Source organism: Saccopteryx bilineata, chromosome 8, assembly GCF_036850765.1.
Source record: "Saccopteryx bilineata isolate mSacBil1 chromosome 8, mSacBil1_pri_phased_curated, whole genome shotgun sequence".
Lineage (NCBI taxonomy): Eukaryota > Metazoa > Chordata > Mammalia > Chiroptera > Emballonuridae > Saccopteryx > Saccopteryx bilineata.
Genome location: NC_089497.1, coordinates 90,325,453 through 90,346,632, shown reverse-complemented (window position 1 = coordinate 90,346,632; position 21,180 = coordinate 90,325,453). Strand labels below are relative to the sequence as shown.

At 35.5% G+C, this 21,180-nt stretch overlaps 1 protein-coding gene across 1 annotated transcript in view; it reads right to left on the bottom strand.

The window, feature by feature from the left end:
- Window positions 1-21,180, bottom strand: part of SERPINI2 (serpin family I member 2) — a 38,277-nt gene that overhangs the window by 11,149 nt on the left and 5,948 nt on the right. Inside the window, exons 3-8 of the mRNA XM_066241076.1 lie at window positions 19,020-19,250; window positions 17,427-17,621; window positions 17,155-17,347; window positions 10,436-10,533; window positions 6,779-6,865; window positions 3,712-3,801 (exon numbers count right to left, since the gene is read on the bottom strand). Of these exons, the coding sequence (XP_066097173.1) occupies window positions 3,712-3,801; window positions 6,779-6,865; window positions 10,436-10,533; window positions 17,155-17,347; window positions 17,427-17,621; window positions 19,020-19,250 (894 nt within the window). The remainder of the gene's footprint in view (window positions 1-3,711; window positions 3,802-6,778; window positions 6,866-10,435; window positions 10,534-17,154; window positions 17,348-17,426; window positions 17,622-19,019; window positions 19,251-21,180) is intronic.

The window sequence follows — 21,180 nt, the reverse complement described above, 5'->3', positions numbered from 1 at the left end:
AAAGTTTTTGCTCAGCAAGAGAAACTGATATCAAAATAAACAGACAGCCAACTAAATGGGAACTGATATTTTCAAACGACAGCTCAGATAAGGGCCTAATATCCAAAATTTACAAAGAACTCATAAAACTCAACAACAAACAAACAAACAATCCAATAAAAAAATGGGAAGAGGACATGAACAGACACTTCTCCCAGGAAGAAATACAAATGGCCAACAGATATATGAAAAGATGCTCAGCTTCATTAGTTATTAGAGAAATGCAGATCAAGACTACAATGAGATACCACCTCACCCCTGTTAGATTAGCTATTATCAACAAGACAGGTAATAACAAATGTTGGAGAGGCTGTGGAGAAAAAGGAACCCTCATACACTGTTGGTGGGAATGTAAAGTAGTACAACCACTATGGAGGAAAGTATGGTGGTTCCTCAAAAAACTGCAAATAGAACTACCTTATGACCCAGCAATCCCTCTACTGGGTATATACCCCAAAACCTCAGAAACATTGATACGTAAAGACACATGTAGCCCCATGGTCATAGCAGCACTGTTCACAGTGGCCAAGACATGGAAACAACCAAAAAGCCCTTCAATAGAAGATTGGATAAAGAAGATGTGGCACATATACACTATGGAATACTACTCAGCCATAAGAAATGATGACATTAGATCATTTATAGCAAAATAGTGGGATCTTGATAACATTATACGGAGTGAAATAAGTAAATCAGAAAAAAACAAGAACTACATGATTCCATACATTGGTGGAACATAAAAACGAGACTAAGAGACATGGACAAGAGTGTGGTGGTTACCAGGGGTGGGGGGAGGGAGGACGCAGGAGGGAGGGAGGGAGAGATTTAGGGGGAGGGGGAGGGGCACAGAGAAAACTAGATAGAGGGTGACAGAGGACAATCTGACTCTGTGCGAGGGGTATGCAACATAATTTAATGAGAAGATAACCTAGACATGTTTTCTTTGAATATATGTACCCTGAATTATTAATGTCATCCCATTAACATTAATAAAAATTTATTTAAAAATAAATACAATAGCATATTCAAAGCTAATGGCTTAAAAGAAACTGTTTCTTAATAAATTTGCTGCAATCTGTTTTTTCTTTTAACCCAAGAACTGACAGAGTTCTAAACACATTTTTGATGTGTGTGTGGTCATGTCAGTTTCAAAATCACAATTCACTACTTTCTCAGAAATGGCACATTTCATGTAGCAGCTTTCATAATTTTCTTCATCAAGTCTCTAAAATTGGCCTGTATTTTCAATCCCTCAGCCTAAAAAATAATAATAAACTCCCTTATTTCCTTTTACTAAGTTGAACTTAGTAAAAGCTTTGAAAGATTATACTAATATATAAAACTCACCTGATAGAAAAATACAAATAATTTATGGATTTTGCATAAGAAAATTGTTTGACTCAAAACAGTTTTTAATTCTAGACAAAAATTGGTTGTATTAAATCTAAAATCGGCCCTGGCTGGTTGGCTCAATGGTAGAGCATCAGCCCGGCATGTGGATATCCCAAATTCAATTCCCAGTCAGGGCACACAGGAGAAGCACCTATCTGCTTCTCCATCCCTTCCCCTCCCCTTCTTTCTCTCTCTCTCTTTCCATCTCTCCCAGCCATGGCTAGATTGGTGCCAGGAAGTAGGCCTTGCGCGCTGAGGATGGCACCATAGCCTTGCCTCAGGCACTAAAATGGCTCAGGGTTGCCATTGAGCAAGAGCATTGCCCCCTGGTGGACTTCCAGGGTAGATCCCAGTCAGGTGCATATAGGAGTCTGTCTCTCTACCTCCCCTCCTCTTACTAAAAATAAAATAAAATAAATAAAAATTATTTATTCTCGTAATTCAGAAATTGTCAGATGAATATATTTTTGTAGAGCATTAAGCTACTTAGTAGCCAAATATAAAATGCAAAATTACCATCTTTATTAATTAAAATAATATCTTGAGTTCATTTGTGAGATAAAAGTAAATAAACCTCTGAATATGTATTGTCTTAAGATAATAGCTCATTCTACATTTTATATGGCAATAATTTACAACCCCTGATAAATGAGTGACCATTCATTTTAAATAATATTTTAAGGAACTACCCTAGTTTAGAAAGTTCCATTACAACTGAGGTCATATAATAGTAAAAATTGTCTTTAAGTTCTGATAATGAAGCCCTATCACAAATAAATAATTAAGTACTTTATTTTGGGTTTTGAATGTCACTACTGTTTAACTGATGGCCTTAGTCATCATCTTGGAAAATATGAGAATCAAACATCACTATTCTATATGCTGCTATTTTCTTGTTCATCAATGCCCAATGTAGCTTCATTCCTTTCAGTTCTTCACACTCAATAATTGCATACAAATTAGAGTTACCCAAAATTTAAAGATGTGTGGATCAAATGACATACTCAGAATATCTTTTAACACTGACACATCTACCCCTGGAACTGAAGCTGTGTTCCTGCAATTTCAGCAAATCTAAAGCTGTTCCACTGTTCCTAAGGTATAACTTTTAGATGGGTCACTCAGCATTAGATTCATGGATCCTAAAAAAAGAGACTGGCATATCTTTAGAGGAACCAAATTCTGAAATTAACCATTTTTCTTTTCCATGTAAACCAACTTATACAGAGAAACTTTTTCATTTTCCTTTATTTATTCAGTTATTCACTTAATAATTATATTTATTGATTTGTTCATAGTAAACACTAAGTGCCAGACACAGTATTATAGGCTTCATATATCCACCATTTAACTATATCAGATGAGTGCTAATATCATGTTCATATAGGAAATAGGGAAACTATGACCTAGGAAGTATAAGTGATTATGTTACAACTATTAGTTAATTGATCTGGGACTTGAGCCCAGTCCTGACACCCAAGTCCATACTCTCCATCTCTGGGGATACTGATATTATATGCAAGGCATTCTGCCAAATACTGGACTGGATAGAGAAGTGAGTAAAAAATGATTTCTGCTCTCCTTTGGTTTATAACCTTCACATGTTCATTATGATTTTTGGAGTCCTAAATATAAAGAAAGTTCTCTGCTGTATGACATTCTTGACTTCTCTTTTTTTCATAAGAGAAAGTGCAGAAATATCTACCCAGACAATCTGCTTTCCACATATTGACATTGTATCAGATGCCAACTCAACCTTTTGTACCTAACTGTATTATCTTTCATCAAATGACGACATTGAGATTTGAAATTATTATATGTTTGGTCCCTCCCTCCCACACACGGCTTATACCTAGTCACTAATTCTTTTGGAATCTACCTCTGAAACCTTTCACAAATCTACAATTCCCAATTTCTACTTCTGTTGTAGCATCAGAGAGAGTTGACTTCAAAGATAAACAGGTCTTATTCTCTCTCTGCCAAACAAATTACATAACCTCTGTCAAAACGTCTATGTCTTTATTAGTCAAATATCTAACAGCTTTAGACATAGAGATTTATAATGGTTAATACATATAATAGCTATATTGGCAGCTATTATTACCACTGCCTTATTTTAGGCACCTGACATCGCTTAATATAGAGTGCCTGGTACAAAACAGGCACTCAACAAATATCCATTGAAAGAATAAGTGATTCAGATATTTAGGTTGCAATTAGTAGCTAGGAATAAATCCATTTAACCTAAGCAGTTTCTCCAGGGAATTCTAAAAAATGTACCTGTTGGGTTATTCTTCATAATAAACAGAAATGGATGATTTGCTATAAATTGGTTTCGAGCCAAGCTCATGATCACAGGGATATGTACTCCTATAAAACAGAGACAATAGTTATTTAGATCTTCACATTAAAAGTAAAGAAAGTCTTTAAAAAATCAGTGAAGAAAATATACCCGTAATACTTTTTGTAGACAGGAAAGGTCATCTTGTTTGAGGAGTTAACATGTGGAAAAATTACCATTTTCTAAATGCAGAAAAGTTCGAAATAAATTTAAAAATCAAAGAGCAGAAGAATAAATATTGGCTCATTTATGAACTAATTCTAACTTCACATTTATGTTCAGTGAAGAAGAAAGGCAGATACTAGATTCAATTTAGTGAAAGCAGTCAATATGTTTCATCTTTTAAATAGCAATTTTCTGCTCACTTTTTATTTATATTATATGATTTACTCTTAAAATACTTCAACATTAATTCTTATGCAGATATGTTTGCCACTTTATTTCTATTCTCCAGGCTTACAGTAATCATATCTAAGATTAAACTTATTTTTTAACTTACCTTTTCAAAATAATTCTGTGAGCTCCAAGCTTTTAGGATGTGTGCTGTTAATGTGTTTGAGGTTTTATTATGAGATTAGAAGAAGAGATTTACTGTCTTAACACTTATTTACTATCAAAACTTATACCTTGCTGCTCTATTGTGTCATTTGTCAATATTTAGAAAGGATAAATTTAAATTATTGATTTTTTTCTCTCTAGATTAAATATTTGCACACTTAACTCAGATGTTTTCATTATTAATAATACAATGATTTTGTACAATTTTAGACCCATAAAAACAATTTAAAAAAATTTAACGTGTGTTCAGAATTGAAAAACAATTATAGGAAAATAAAAAACCTGTCTTCTATACTTCTTGTTTGGCGTGTGCAAATTAAACTGACAAAAACAGATTAACAGAAGACCCAGTTTATTTTTACCCACACAGGAGCCTCACAGAAAAGACGTGAATACACAAAGAAGTGGTTAGCCTTGAACACTTGTATCCCATACTTACAAAGGGTAGTGAATTGAGGAGAAGTAAGCAGACAAAAGAATGGTTTGGACTTCCAGGGTGGTAAGTTGCGGAGTGGTAAGTATATGGGGGAAATTAGTGGTGGGTAAGGCTTATTCTGTAAGATTTGTTATGCAGTCTCATTACATGGCCAACATGGCTCCAGTGATAAAGGTGCAATTTCTGCCCTGCTTTTAGAGAGAAAAGGGCAGGCAGAAATCTCTTTTTATATCTCTTGTTTCTCAGTTGCCTTTAGCTCAAAATAGCATTTCTGTGAAATGGCTTATTTTGGGGTGGTACATTCTGCTCCCCGTCACAATAAAACATAAACTTAGCAACTTAAAATGCAGAGCATTGTCCTATCTGGATTATCAGGGCTATGTTGCCCAAATTACCAATAAATACAGGCTCATGTCTTAATTAAAGAGATAATCAGAAAAACATAGTTAGTATTACTCCATTTTCATTCAGGTGAATACTTGAACTTTTTTGTTCTTAAGCAATCCCTGATCAGATGCCTGAAAGTTAAAATACTGACACTGGCTACTCTGGGGTGTGACACATCAGGGTCACTGATGATCCCTTTATAGTTGTTGCAGCCTCTTAGAGAACTCTAGACTTAAAGTGAGAGCCAGTGGCCAATAGCACAGAGTGATCTAAACATAGAGTTAAGAAACTGTCTCAGTCCAAACTCAGCTGCTAATTAATAGTCTGACCTCAGCAAGCCATTTCATATTTTTGGGCCTGTTTTATCACCAATATAATAAGAGGATCAGAAAATGACCTGTAAAAACTCTTTTGGTTCTATGTAAAAGCAGATGTAAAATATGTTTTCATGGGGATAACCTCATACCAATGCAATTTCTCCAAGAATTGAAATATTGCATCACCTCCAATGTAAGTTTCCTGAGTACAGTAATGTAAAATCCTTCAGGAGATAACTAAATGGAAGTGTGTCACACCCAATGTGTGTCAAATCCAATGGCATTACATTACAAATTAATCAAGAAATTTACATGTATATAAACTTCATTTATCAATAAGACAATTTAAATAGTACATATCTTTTACCTATTGGTTACAATCCAAGTACTCTAAAGAAAAGATTAAAATAGGCCTGTGAGGGATTCGTTAAAGGTACCTTTTCATTTCGAATTGAATTTAAGACATTTCTTTAATTATTTTTAAGTATCTCTTATGTGTGCCATAGTTACTATTCAAATTTCATTGGTTCGAGGAAATAGAGCGTAGAGGAGTAGTTCTCAAACTGGAGTATGCACACAGATCACCTGCAGACCTTGCGTTTCTCTGATTCAGTAGGTGTGAAGTTGGGCCTGAGGGCCTCCAGGTCTAACAAGTTCCCGAGCATTGCTGCTGCTGCAGGTCCAGGGACTACACTTGCAGAGGCAGACGGAGGCTGCCAGCCACCCTGTAGCACCAGATCTCAGCCTGAGGCAGGTTAGAAACAATCAGGGAAACTGTAGAAAATGCTGGAGCCTGGACCTTATCTCCAGACAGATAGGTTTAATTATTTTGGGCTCTGTGCTGGGCACAGGCTTTTGAAAAGCTTTCCAGGTGATTCTAATGTGCAGGTGAGTTTAAGAACCACTGCCACGGAGATGACGAAGATCAGTGACAAAGCACTAACTTGGTGTGATGGAAGAATGAAACAATACAACTATAGAATGAGCATTTCTGAACAATAATGATTTTATAGTTGAGCCCAAAGTTTTCTCCACACATCTTTTCTGCTAATTGACAGGTATTCCAACATGCAAATAAGCATAGAACAGTAGATGTGCCTCAACTTCTAATCAAATTCCTTCCCTTCCTTTTGTATTAAGCTCGAGCTGCAGAGATGCACAAGCATTTTATACAACCAATTTCCTTTTTCTTCCTATGAAGTACTAGACAGCAGGAGTAAGAAGTGCAGAGTACTGCCGAATGCTGGCATCTTAATGTGCACTGCCCCCAAATTCCCTGGCAGCTCGCTGGGAAGCCATTCATCTCACCAGTGGATGCTGCAGCTTCGCTGCCATCTTCACTTATCTCAAAGGAAACTTGCTGCATGACTTGGGAAACATACACCTCAGATGAGTCTGTTGGAAAATATGAAAGTGTGTTTAGGAGTTAAAATTCAGAGCTATTGCTTGTTGGGTCCCAGGTTAATTACATTTTGAAATGAACAAAAAGAATGAACAGATTCTTTCCAAGTTAGGTTAATTTGCTAGAGATAAAGGTGATTTAGTTTTAGCTTTTGCAGAAATAACATAGAGACAGATACAGTGAGACCAAGCTTAGCCCAGATATAAAAGGTAAAGACAGAAGGATATAAGCCTCAAATCAGATATCCCATTAAGTGAAATATTTGCATGAACAGGGATTTTTGCTCCCTTTAGTCATGGTCTACAGACAAGATGAAAGAGGCTTTACAGATTTGAATTAATCCCACTTTATGTATTCAACCTCAAAGCCAACTTGCTTTTAAATTCTGTATTCAGTTTTGATCTGAGTTTAAAACAGATTTTACTTCCTTTAAGACTGGTGAGACTGTGGAAACCTTTTGTGGTATGTTACAAAATCACTTCAGAGCTACGCTTTAAAACTTGTCCAATTATTCAGTGTAAGATAGTGCGGTAGAACGCTTTGTTCTAGTGTGGATACAAGTGGAGCAAGAACCGCCTCTTCTCTCCTCCCTGGGACTGATGTATTTGTGAAGCGTTTCTGATACAGCGACCTACGAGGAGAGGCTCTTTGAGAAGGGGAAAGAGGAACCAGAAGGGGAAAGAGGGCCATCAGCCCTCCCTGCTCGGACAGTGTTCTGCAGTGAGACAACTGAAATGCGATCCTGCATCCAGCAGTGACAAGAGAATGGAGGAGAGGAAGATGGGCCTTGAAACTTTAAGAGAAAGAAGGAAAAGGAGCTTTGTGTCTCTTGAGAGAGAAAGCTGATGTGATGCAGGTGGACTCCACCAAAACTACCCAATGTAAAAGGATGCCTAAAGAAACCTTCGTACAGGGCCCAGCTTGGAAAGCTAGCTCTCTGAGAAGAAAATCCCTGTCAACATAGACACACATCATCAAAGATACATTTGCAAAAGAAATGGCTTCCCATCCCATCTCACTAAGAATAAACTCTAAATCACTTATGGTAATTGTATCTGGCCCTGATTGCTTTTATCCTTACCTGCCCTCCTGTCCTCATCAGTAGCTCCAAGTACAGTCAAGCACCAAGGTTGAGCCTAACTGTCCTTTGCTTAGAACTCCTTCCACAGAACTCTCCCTGATCAGTTTCCTTGTTCAGGTGTCAGCAAAAGCATCACTTCCTAACAGCAGTCTTCCCTCACTCTGTAATTCTGACACACAAACGGAGAAAAGGGGGCAGATGAACTAAAATGCAGAAGGTCCTTAAGGTGTGGCAAAAAGGCACTTTCTTTCTCAGGATTTGCCTGGAATACCACAGGATTTACACAGACCACACAAAGTAGATAACCAGGGTCCCATACCAAGAACAAAGACCAAAAACGAATTAGAGGAGGAGTAGAGAATTCCACCCATTTTCACAATGTCACCAGACCAAGTGACTGACTGTTAGACTGAACAGCTTGGTCTTGTGCATTCCCTTCTGTCACAGAGTGGGCCCAGTCCTGGGAAAAGAACAGGACGCAAGAGGTATTGGCCAAAACAAGAAATCTGGACTCTATAAACTCACTGGTTTCTCCATCTTTGTAACAATTTTTTCCCTTAATTTTCTATAAAAATTCCACATATGTCTTTGTCAAATTAAAAAGATAAAAAAAAACCTTCCCAAATTCTGCTGGAAGATGTGCAAGTAACACTAATGTGCCATTGCCCCACCTGCCTTTTGTAATTCAACATTAATTGAGTGATGCAGCACACTGTTAGTGCCAGATGTTGAACAAAGTGATTTACATACAGTCTTTTATTTATTTATTTCCCTAAGATAATTATCTCATTTAACATATTTGTATGATTGGGCTCAGAAAGGCTAAATATTTTATTAAGGATGACATAAAAAGTAATAGCAGTTAGAAGTCAAATCTTCATCACAAAATTTTCAAAATCACTTTCTGAAAACATTTCCTCTAAACTTGTGAAATACATGAGTATAAATTAGTACTTCTTTTGTGAAAATGTCCCATAGAACTAGTGGTGGGCTGGTGCACAGTAGCCTTTACTGAAAGTTTCTTGCACAAATGAAAGGTAAGAATAGCACAGAATTTCCTAATGACCAGGGCTAGTGTCAGCCTTGGCTGTGGTTATTCTATATTTCAAGCAATAAGACAGAACCAATATAGTTGAAATAAATCATATATGTAATTTAGGAGAAAAAGAACTGAAAATGTTGGTCATTAATTCCTTGTTCACAGCTATCCTCTTGCACAAATTCTTTTATGAAACATTTTAGAGGTATTTCCTTAGCAACTCTGCCTGAAAAGAGATTTTATATAAATCACAAATTGCTGGGAATTTGTAGAATGAGTGGCTGTTTGAAATGACGGAGGTACAGCAAGTAAGTTTTCAAAAGCCAGAAAGAAGTTTAAGATGAAGTGCTTGAAAAATGGCTTGGTTTATTTCAGGTAGATGAGATGGCTGTGTTCCAGGGCACAGGCAGACAGCATCTTGCTGCAGTATTTAATGTTGATTGTCTCATTTCTGATGCTGATGAAGCTGTCAGAGAAGTTAGATCTATCTGTCACTGTAAGAACAGTAACTAAATCATGTGTGAAAGTGACAGTCTACATCTATGTCACCCCAACCAACTCCTCCACCAAGAAAGTTCATTCTGTTCATTTATCTGCATAATTGATGAGTGAATAAATTTATGAATACTTCTTCAAAGCCCAGATATTTTTATAGCAATAGACAAAATTTTCACGTGATGATACAGAAATCCACCAGGTAGATAGGTTTGTATTATTAAGACTCTTTTTATAAAATAGAAGACTGAATTTAAATGAAAGTAAATAAGTTGGAATTAATTTTCCTTCTTTATCCATTTTTTTTTTAATTGTGTAAGTTTGAACTAAAGAGCACTGCCAGAATAAAAAACATTCAAAGACTGTCTTGGACTTTGTTGTGCAAGTGAGCATCCTAAGCCTGCACAATTTCCCAGGTGCAAGTTAGCATAAGAATTCCATTGCCCCAGTTCTGTTGTCAGTCGCAAACTAAATCTACAAACTGTGGCATTGCATTTTCTAGATTGTGCTCATCATGCAGCATGTTGTGAATGCCTATTTCGTGGGCTCTGATATTACTGAATTAATATTTGCAAATTGGCTTATGAGAATTTTATTAGCTCTGCTTAAATGAGAGACTCAAAGTTGTATTTCCTGTTGTTCAAATAAAAAAATCCAAAATAGGGCCGAAATAAAAACCCCTATAATACTTTACCCACATAGTTTCATTACAGGCATGTTTGGAAGGCTTATCTAACATTCTAAAATGTTTTCTGACTTTCATCAAGGAAAAGTAGTTAAATGCAAAATAGAGTGCTTGTTTATAGGCAGCTCAACATGACTATGACATTTATTTGCATATATATTTTCTGGGACTGAATGCTCTTTCCATTTTTAAGAGTAGTCAGTTAAGGTAGTTACTAAGAAAACATATTAACATGATAATATAAGACTTATTTATCACAGTACCTGTTATTCCAGAAAGGTCACAGCCACCACTAAATATTCCAGTTATGTTCAAAGAATACAAAGCTTCTTTAAAGTCTAATTTTTGTTCTACTTTAAATCTGTTATAAAAAGAAGAAGAAATGTCTTGAAACACTGTACACAGTTGCCACCAATTCTTTTTAATCTATTAAGTGGGTGACTTGGAAGAAATTATATTGTGAAATCTTTTGTTTTCATTACCACAGTTATATTTCCTCACATTTCCACACACCATACTTGCCCAGCTCCACTAAGCCATTCTAAGTTACTAAGAACTTCTTTTCCAGGTTGACGGGAAGGAGGAAGAAAATACTCTATTTTCTGAAGTAACAACTACCCAGCTAAACAGGGTGAGAGTTTGAAGATTTCAACTGCTTGACTCCTTCCCCAGAAGTGTAAAGGTTTCCCTCCAGCAACTGTACACACTCAGTGATTGTCAAACCCTCTAAGACTGTTCCTGGCAGATGTTGAAGATGTTATGAGAAGGGAACAGGAGTTGACAATCCTTGATGGAAATTGTTGGCTACTCAGGTACAGAGAGGCGTTAATAACCTACTATCCTTGCCTTCCATCGTCATAATTAATGTGACTTCCCTCAGATTATGGGCACACCTCCTAGCTTTCCAAAAGTTCAGTAAAGGGGTTAAAACATTGAAAGGGAAGTAAATATCTTATAAATGATATAAAGTATAAAAATTATACAAGATAAAATAAAATATGTCCAGTACTTCTGATGCTGGGCTGCACCTGAGGAAGCCAAGGGAGGCCTCAATCCTCTAAAAGAAAAAGTATTCAAGAGCATGACAGAAAAATTTAGCAAAGCACAGTAAATTTATAAAAGCAATAGTATGTACTTGAGGAGTGAGAACAGGGATCTCAGAGAAAGAGACACATGGTTGCAGTCTGGGTGGCAACTGTTTTATTAATCATGGGCAGGGGTGGGGATGACTGCCCACATGGCTCATACTTGTCTCTCCTATCCAGATGTGTTTTCTTTTTGGTCCTGTCAGTTACAGGAAACTGAGGACGGCAACTCTGGGGGAATAGGTGGTCATTGAAGGTCTTGTCTGTAATGTTCTAGCCAAGATGGAGAAGAAGGGATAGAGCATGAGGTCTTTGTTCCCTATTCTGACATTTCCTGCCTCACTTCCAAAAGGGGGCCATAAATTAGGACTTCAGATTTATCTCCCCTCTCCAGGCTTCTCTGAAGAAAGAATTTACACAGAGACTCTCAAAGATTCTCTTAGATTCTGAGCTATAATTCCAAGTCAACAGCAATCACTGAACCTCACTTCGCCATTTCAATAGTAATAATAATTAATAATAATAATAAAAGCTAATGTTTGCTGACTTTATAGATGCTTAAAGCATCAATTTGAATTTAAAAACCAGATTGGGACCCTGGCCACTTGGCTCAGTGGTAGAGCATCAGCCTGGTGTATGGATGCAGGTTCAATTCCCGGCCAGGTCACACAGGAGAAGCACCCAAATGCTTCTCTGCCCTTCTCCCTTTCCCTTCTCTCTATCTCTCTCTCTTCCCCTCCCGCAGCCCAGGCTCCTTTGGAGCAAAGTTGGCCCGTACGCTGAGGACAGCTCCATGGCCTCTGCCTCAGGTGCTAGAATAACTCTGGTTGCAAAGGAAGTAATGCTCCAGATGGGCAGAGCACCGCCCCCTAGTGGTCATGCCGGGTGGATCCCAGTCAGGTACATGTGGGAGTCTGTCTCTTTGCCTCCCTGCTTCTCATTTAAAAAATAATTGAAAAAAATTGAAAAATAATAATAAAAAAACAAAACAACAACCCAGGTTGGAACCTTTGTTTATGAAAGAAGAGTGTAAAGTTCTCAAACAGGGAGCTATGAATATTCTTACATTAGCCAAATTCCTAGGGAAATCCTGCCCAAGCTGCTCTGTCTGTGCCCTCGTGGGCATTTGGCCTTGTATTCTAAGGTTTGGATATAAACACAACTGTTCAAGCACAGAATTGTGCTTTGCCAGCAGGTCGGCTGACATCTGGGGTTAGAAATTAGCTTGGGCAATCGGTCTGATTAGATCATTGTTTTAATTGCCAAATAACGAACAATGAGAGTCTTAATTATAATTTTTCAAAAGAATGAACATGCTGTGGCAGAAATGTACTGGGCCTAAATCATTTCTAGCAAAATATTATGCACTTTTGAAAGATGTCAATGCATTCAAAACCTTAGTTAACTGGGAATGAGCACAACAGAAACATTAAAATCCACCAATAATAAAAATAGCTTTTTTAATGCCAACTGTTTTCAACTTCTTCATCTGAACTTCCAGCTAAGAAAGATAATATGCAGGATAATGAGTTTGAGGGTTTGTTTTGTTTTGTTTTATTTTGTTTCATTACCGCACACTATTTTTAAACTGAACAGAGTTTAAGCTTCCAACAGGTGAAGAATAAATGTCTTATCTCTAAATGGAATATTTTTAGTATAACAAGAGTAATACAAAATTTATTACAACTTATAATAATGCCTAATTATCACCAGAGTCACTTAAGTAACAGTCCTGCTTATAAAATAGTCTAATGAAACCTAGAGCAATAGAAACCCATTTAACCACTTAACAAACTTTAATCTACAACAAATTTTTAATTATCTATAATTATTAGAGCCAGTAGGAAGAAGTACTTCCATGTGTTAGGCACTTTATAGTTTTTAATCTTCAAAAAACCCTTAGGAAGTTAGCATTTTCATTCTCATTATTACTGCTATTAATATATTAAAGAGTAGAGTTTTGAGGAAGTTGATTTTCAGGCTCAAGATCAGGATAGGAGACAAAAGCAGGATTCAAACTCAGGTTCAATCCAAGACAAAGCTAATGTTACCTCTCATTTCTTTCTACTAAGAATATAACTCAGCTTCATATTCTATTTATCTCTCTCTCTGCATATATTTATATACATACATATACTGTATATAGTATTGATTATGAATCACTCCCAAATTTTGTGTCATTATATTTATTCAAAATTTACATCATTTTCCCTTTTACTTGATCTTCCTCTAAAATTGTCAAAAGAATATACCTAAAATAAAGGAACCAACAAAAGACTGGATAGTCAATTAACAACTAAATAATTGAAAAATAAATGTTTCAGCATATATGAACATTATCTGTTTGCTTACAAAACAGAAATTGACCACCTATGCTTACAAGGGTCTTACACATATAAAAGCTACAAAAAATGAGAAAGAGAATTCAGAATTACTATTCTGAGATGGATCCACACCTTTCTGCAGGCCCTGCTGCAGATTCCTCCCTTTTCCTGTATACACAGGACTCTTATTTGTTGAACAAAGTCTTGGTTGGGTCTCTCTTGGTGTCCCTACTCTTATTATTTGAAAACCCAGTTTTGATACATTGGATTTGAGTCATTCTTGGAATGCTCAGTCTTAGAACCAACAAAACCAAGTTTTAAAACTGCACACATTGGTGAACCTGGACTATTAGGTTAGTACATAATAGTTTCTGTTCACTTCTAACCAACTACCTGTGTGTACGTGTGTGTGCACACATGTATGTATGTGTGTGTCTGTGTGAAATAGTCTATTAGCCTCAGAGTTGAATTAAAAATGCTTTCTGAGATGCTCATCTTCATTAGTTATTAGAGAAATGCAAATCAAAACTACAATGATATACTACCTCACACCTGTTAGATTAGCTATTATCAATAAGACAGGTAATAAGTGCTGGAGAGGTTGTGGAGAAAAAGGAACCCTCATTCGCTGTTGGTGGGAATGTAAAGTAGTACAGCCATTATGAAAGAAAGTATGGTGGTTCCTCAAAAAACTGCAAATAGAACTGCCTTATGACCCAGCAATCCCTCTACTGGGTATATACCCCCAAAACTCAGAAACATTGATACATAAAGACACATGCAACCTCATGTTCATTGCAGCATTGAATAGAAGACTGAATAAAGAAGATGTGTCACATATACACTATGGAATACTACTTAGCCATAAGAAATGATGACATCGGATCATTTATAACAAAATGGTTGGATCTTGATAGCATTATAGAGTGAAATAAGTAAATCAGAAAAAAATAAGAACTGCATGATTCCATACATAGGTGGGACATAAAAACAAGACTAAGAGACATGGACAAGAGTGTGGTTATGAGGGGGGGAGGGAGAGGGGAAGAAGGAGGGGGAGGGGCACAAAGAAAACCTGATAGGAGGTGACAGAGGACAATCTGATTTTGAGTGATGGATATGCAACATAATTGAATGACAAGATAACCTGGACATGTTTTCTTTGAACATATGTACCCTGATTTATTGATGTCACCCTATTAAAATTAATAAAAATTTATTTTAAAAAATGCTTTCTGTAACATATAAAACATACCTGGACACTGTTTAATATAAACTTGGGATTCCAATGTGTATCTGTGTCTAATAGGCCAAAGCAAATAGACATTTTGTAATCACCTCTGCAGCTGGTCATAAATGTATCTGTTCTCATACCCAGCCTCATTTTCCCTGGGTTCACTTTCCCTTACAACATATAGTTCACACTCACCCCATTTGAGAGGGTCATATTTCAGTTCACAACAGTTGTTCTTAGAATTAAAAGAGTAGTCTGTGTCCACACTATGGGAGGAGTTGTATGACAGTTTAAGAGGCTGATAATATGGCCAAACAGTTTGAAAAAGTTGTTCAAATTGCAGGATTTGTAACTATGAAACATTTCTGTGGGGATTTCTAAATGTTGAGGGAATTCCGGTAAAAACCCATGACTCCTGTTGTCAATGGAGTTTATGACTTACACATTATTCTCCAGGCATTTTCTATCTAGGTTACTGTAGCTGGGGGCACTTTGGGTGTAGGCATTATTATCCCCATTTTATGTTAATTAAATCACTTAAAATAGTCAAATGATTCTCCTAAAACCCCATCATTAGTCCACAGCATAGATAGTTTTTAAATTCAAGGTTTTTGTTGTTGTTGTTTTCCTCAAACAATGATCTTTCTAAAGGTAGAAAAATGAGAGAGAAAGAAATAAATTTGAAAAAAAAAGTTAATTCCAAAAGTTATTACTTAAAAGTAAACTATCCATCCTGTACACCATTATATTTCCCTATTTGGCACATAAAAAAAGCTAAAAAAAAATACTCTTTGAAAGACTGAATAATCTCTGGGTAGAAATGTCTAGATGAAGGGAAATTGTAAAAGAGGTTGGAGAGAGAAATTTAGATTTTAGATACTTGAATAATAAAGGACAAAAAGTAGAAACAAAAAGAGAAGAAATTTGAAGATAAAGCTCTGGTAAATGTTATTTGGGAACAGAAAGAAAAAGGGTAAGTCAGGGAGCAGGGAAATTTTACAGGAAGAAAAAAATAGAGAGAGTAGTACCACAGTGATTAAGGAAAGATTTTCAAAAAAACAGGATGGTTAATAATACTTGAATAAAGAGCCTAGAGTTAGGATGAGAAAATCATAGGCTACCTCTTTCTCCAGGACATCAAGGAAGGTAGAAGAAGAAATGATTAACAAACCTTTAAACATATTTTGAGGTGAAGAATAAAGAGGTGAGTTTGCTTGATGATATGTGTTCTTTAAGGAACAGGAAGTTGAGACATCTTGCTTGTAAGAGGAATCAATATAAAGTAGTGAGTGCATGGAGAATAGAGGTAAACTTTGGGTGTGGTGTGGGTGTTAGAAAAGAAAGTTCTTTGAAGATAAACATTGAATCCCAAGCCCCACCTTTAGTAAGGCCAGAGGTGACTGCTTTCATGATTTTGCTAAATAAAATCAGTAGTTGAGAATCCTGAATGGCTTTTTGAGTGGACTTTGGATTGAGTGTGGCTTATGAGAGCATTAGAGAGGGACAAAGACAAAGTGACAAAAACACATAAAATGTTTGGTGAGAGAATGGTTGAACTGTCTGACTGGATCTTGGCTAAGTAGCAAAGAAGGTAAAAACCAAGAGTTTAAGAGACCAAGGATCAGAAAGAGGGTGCACAAATCATCTAAGCTTTGATAAGTTTGAAGAAAAATTTAGAAATAAAAGGACATAATATAATCTATTAGACATTTGTCTTTTTAAAAATTTAGATAGAATGTAAATTGAGTTACTTGGGTACATCTTACTATCTGAAAACTCTCTGGTCTCTTAGAAGCATGACATTAAGAAATTAGTGTTTATAATTATTGCTTATTAAGATACATCTTTGAAACTTCCATTCTGTATTGAGTATCTGAAACTAACCTTAGGAGTCTAGATATAATTCAATGACTGGGAAAGTATGAGTTGTCAATGATAATTTAACATATCTTTCAATTATATGGTATCTTAAGTGTTTGGAGGTTTTATTTTTCTTAAACATAATAGAAGATAAGTATTTTAAATTTTAATTAAGGAAAAATTAGGAAAATAATTTTGTATAATAATATCTTTTAATCCTACCATTATAGTTGGAACAGTTACATTTCTTCATTTCTTTGCAAGAATACTGAGCACTTAAATTCAACCCTCTCATGGCAAAGCACTACTGGCATTGTTCAGACCTGTCTTTATATCCATAATGAAGTAATACTTTCGAATTCATTTTTCTTTTCATTTTTGTCTATAGACCTTTCAAGCATTTGTCATTGTTCAACTGGCTATAAAAATTCTTCCATTAAGTGAAAACATAAGAACCAGAATAATAAAACATTACCAACCTAGGGAGGCTTATTTCCACTTCCTCTTCTTGCATCTCGGAGAACCATTTCAAGATTTGATGAGCAGTAACTTGTTTTTCCATTTCGTCCATGCTCACCTTTTCTTCAGGAAGTATAATGATTAAACTAAACTCATCACCTTTATAAGGTAATTCCAAAACCTGGTAGTTCATGGAGGATTCAGAAAAATAACCTGGAATAGAGGAAATAAAACATTAAATATACTTGACAATTCCCACTGTCATGCTTTAGAATGCGATTTCTCATATTACCATATTTTGCTCTCAAAATAGCCTTCATCATTGGAATTTTGACTGTTGCACCATCTTTCTTAGTAAAGCTCATCAGCTTTGTGTCTTCTTTTCTAAATTTTTGTTTCCAATCCCCCTTGAAATATATAGCATTCACCAGGACAAGCCGAGTCAGCGGACCAAATTCTTCCCCTGAAAACATGCTTTTAATTTTTCCTGTGAAGGGGGTGGAACAGGACAGCAGAAAAAAACATGCAACAGCTCTTAGTAGAAATGCTTTAATAGAAGTAAAACAACAATTTACTTTGCAAATTGCTTATAAACAAGGCGTTTTGTCACCTAAAAATGACAGTTTTGAGAGTAAAAGGGAGCACTATTAAATGCTTTATTTAAAAATGGGCACAAATGGGATTTTACTAGGAAACAGGAGATACAAGATTGTTTTAGGCAAATTTGAACTGACCTGGTGATAAACTCTCTTTAGTAAGATCATTTCTATAAATTGTTTTTCAGACAAAAAGAACAAAAACTAAATATCTCTTCCTGCATATTTATTGGCATTTTTCAAATTTTGTTTCCAGGTTCTCCAGTAGGTCCATCAGAATTAATACATTAATGGAACACTCAGTCTTCCGCTTTTGCAGCTACAGCCACTAATTGTTGTAAGAGACAAGTACGGAGCTGCTAGTATCATTTTCTTCTCAAAATCCAGTCTCCTATTTCTATGACCAATGAGTATTTCAAAGTTATAAAACAGAAACATGATTGGGTTCATGGAGCTGCCTAGAGATGTTCTTCTTTTGTTCCTATTAGTAGGATTACCCTGTGAACATGGCTCACAACACCCCACAGTTTCAGACTATGTTTCCTTATGAGATTTTCCATAAAGAATACAGTAGCATCTAACACCCTCACAATTTTTTTGTAGCAGAATGAATAATCAAAGAGACAGACTGCTATTAATCGAAGACTTGTCAACTCATATATGTTATTATTAAACTTTCTAATCATCTTGAAATGTTAATAATATCCTAATTTTAAATAAGCCATACCTTAGAACTTGTAAAAATTTGAACTCATCTGTATGACTTTAAGCTGTGTTCTTTCTACTCTGCCATTCCATACTCCCTTTGCAATTTTTGATAGCTTGTATTTACTTTAAGTTAAGATTACCTTGTTCATAATAGGACTATCAAAATCTATTATTAAACATTAACACATCCAACTCAGGTGTGTTATATATTTATAGTTTATGTGGGAAAAAAAGCATTTGGGATTGACAAATCTAATGATCTAATATTTAGCTGGCCAAAGATATTATTCCTGCTGCCACACTTCTAAAATTCATACCTTAACAAAAATTATTAAAATTCTTTTATTAAGAATTCCACAAATAGATATTTCTCAAAAATAAAGGATCTGTGTACTTTTCAAAGTAGTTCACAATTTCTCTCAGTTTTGTAATTAGTATTAATTTGAATAGCAGGAAAGAGAAATAAAAGATTTATTCCCCTGAACCAATTTAGTAGGAAAATATTCACCCATTTATTTTAGGATATTAAAAATCATTAATACAATGTCAAATAATGATTGTATGAAAAAGGGAAACTTTACCATCTGTTTTGCTTTCTACCCAGGCACTTATTGTCTCTGCACAAGCCTTTGCATCCTGAAAATCTACGAGTTTTATGGCACTCTGAAAAAATTTCTTGTTGCCATGGAGATACTGTTCTTTCACAGTGAATCCTTCTTGAAGGTAGAGGGCATTGGCAAGATTAAATGTAAATTCCTGTTTTTTCTCTGAGATGGCAGAGAAAAATGACTTCAACGCAGTAAATTCTTCTCCTAAAAAATAGTTATAATGTATACCGACATATTGAAAACAACAGTTTTTCAGCTTTCCTTCTAAGAAATCTGATTCATATCACCACTTTTTATACCCTTAGATATAACTAATAATCCTTTCTAATTTAGTATAAGTACTTTAAGCATTTATCTCCCATAAAATATGCATTTTCTAGAAAAATCAGTTCATATATAGGGGGGAAAAAGTCCATGTCAATTTGAAATTTGTGTAAAAGAAGAATATATATTTAAACAGTGTGACGAGAACTCCTTTATAGTAAAATTTAGCTTATTCCTAGTCGTTGGAAATTTACCTTTAGAATCTCATTTTTTGCATCACATGCAATATTTATAAAAGTAAAATGCTAACGGAGGCTGTTAGGGGATATGACAGTGATTAGTAATTCTTTTCAATAATACTTATGTTTGAGCTAAAGAAAGAATTACTCTGTTATGAGCAACTGTACCTGTCCACGATTTGAAGTTTACTAGGCAACTCCTGTAATCATTTGTATAGATGTGTGAGACTCAGAACTGCTTATTTTCTCAGGATCATAAGTCTATATATTTTGGCTGTCTACATGCACAATACAAATTTTTGAGCACCCAACTATAACTACTAGCCAACTGAATCCATCAGAGTTAACTAAGAATCCCTGTTGGCCAACTATTCATTTATTGTTGGATAATTCTGACCATAGTGTTGTCAGTAATGTATATGTGCCTATAAGAGAAGTCTATGATCTTTGCTCAGTGGCTTCCCATTTATTATCAAAGGCTACCAACATTTTTCATTCCCTCCGGCTTAATCCCGGAACTCAATCATTTAGCCTGGGAAGTATATTTCAAATCAAAGGTTTATTCAAGGCCTTCATTTCATTTTCAGTTAAATACTAAAAATACAACCTTTCTAACTTTAAAGTTCACTATATGCAATTAATTTCTGTTGAGGAGACATAAATGGTTTATCATTGTAAGATGCTCATTGAATAAAGAGATTTTAAAAAGTATTACTGAGAGAAACATACTTGATGTCTGCTGAATATAGGATGTTGTATGTGTGTGTTTGTGTACTTATGAGTGTGTGTTAACACTGTATCAGCCCAGAGAATATTTGTGCAAATAGAACAGATGCCTTCACTGAAGTGCATTAAGCCCATGGCCTCGCGCCTCATCCAGCCGAGTGGAGGCTACACTGTATTTTGGTCCCCATCTGCCTCTTTGTCCTGGCACTCTTGTGTGGGTACAGGCTACACAACCATACAGGAGGCTTAGGAAGGTGTATTTGATTATATTTCAAACTATAATTCTCTATTCATGGAACATGGACACAGATAGAAAAGATTTTAGGTACAAAAGTTTTATTTGAAGAATTTGAGTAATCCTTTAAAAACCCTGGAATATTTTACATACAGAAGGGAAGAAAGTGAATCTATTTTACTGAAAGTGATTTCAGATGGTAATCACTGCTTGCTATTTAAAGCCAAGAAAAAGGTCTCAATAGCTGGGAGAATACAAAGAGACTTCCTGAGTGAAGAAGGGATGAGAGCTTCTCCAAAAGAATTAATTAAGGTCAGAAATAAAGTGGCAATATTGGAAACCAGTTTTCAGGAACTTGTAATTTATGAAAATCCTTAAAGGAAAGGGGGAAAAAAGAGGGGGGGAATAGTTGCAACTCATTTGTCAGAGCAAATAGATTTATGTCATACACTTAAGATCTAAGACTGTGTGACAAACAATCAGCTACCCTTTGATAAATCACTGGTCTCAGAAGTCAATAAAAAATGTCACCAAGTAACACAAGTTTGGAGGAGAATATAAAATTACCTGCCTTATAAATTTGATTTAATTTACAGATTAATAACCTCTTTTAGAATCGATCAAAAAGAAAACATATACATGGTTCCTAATAAGCCATGAAAATAAGGTC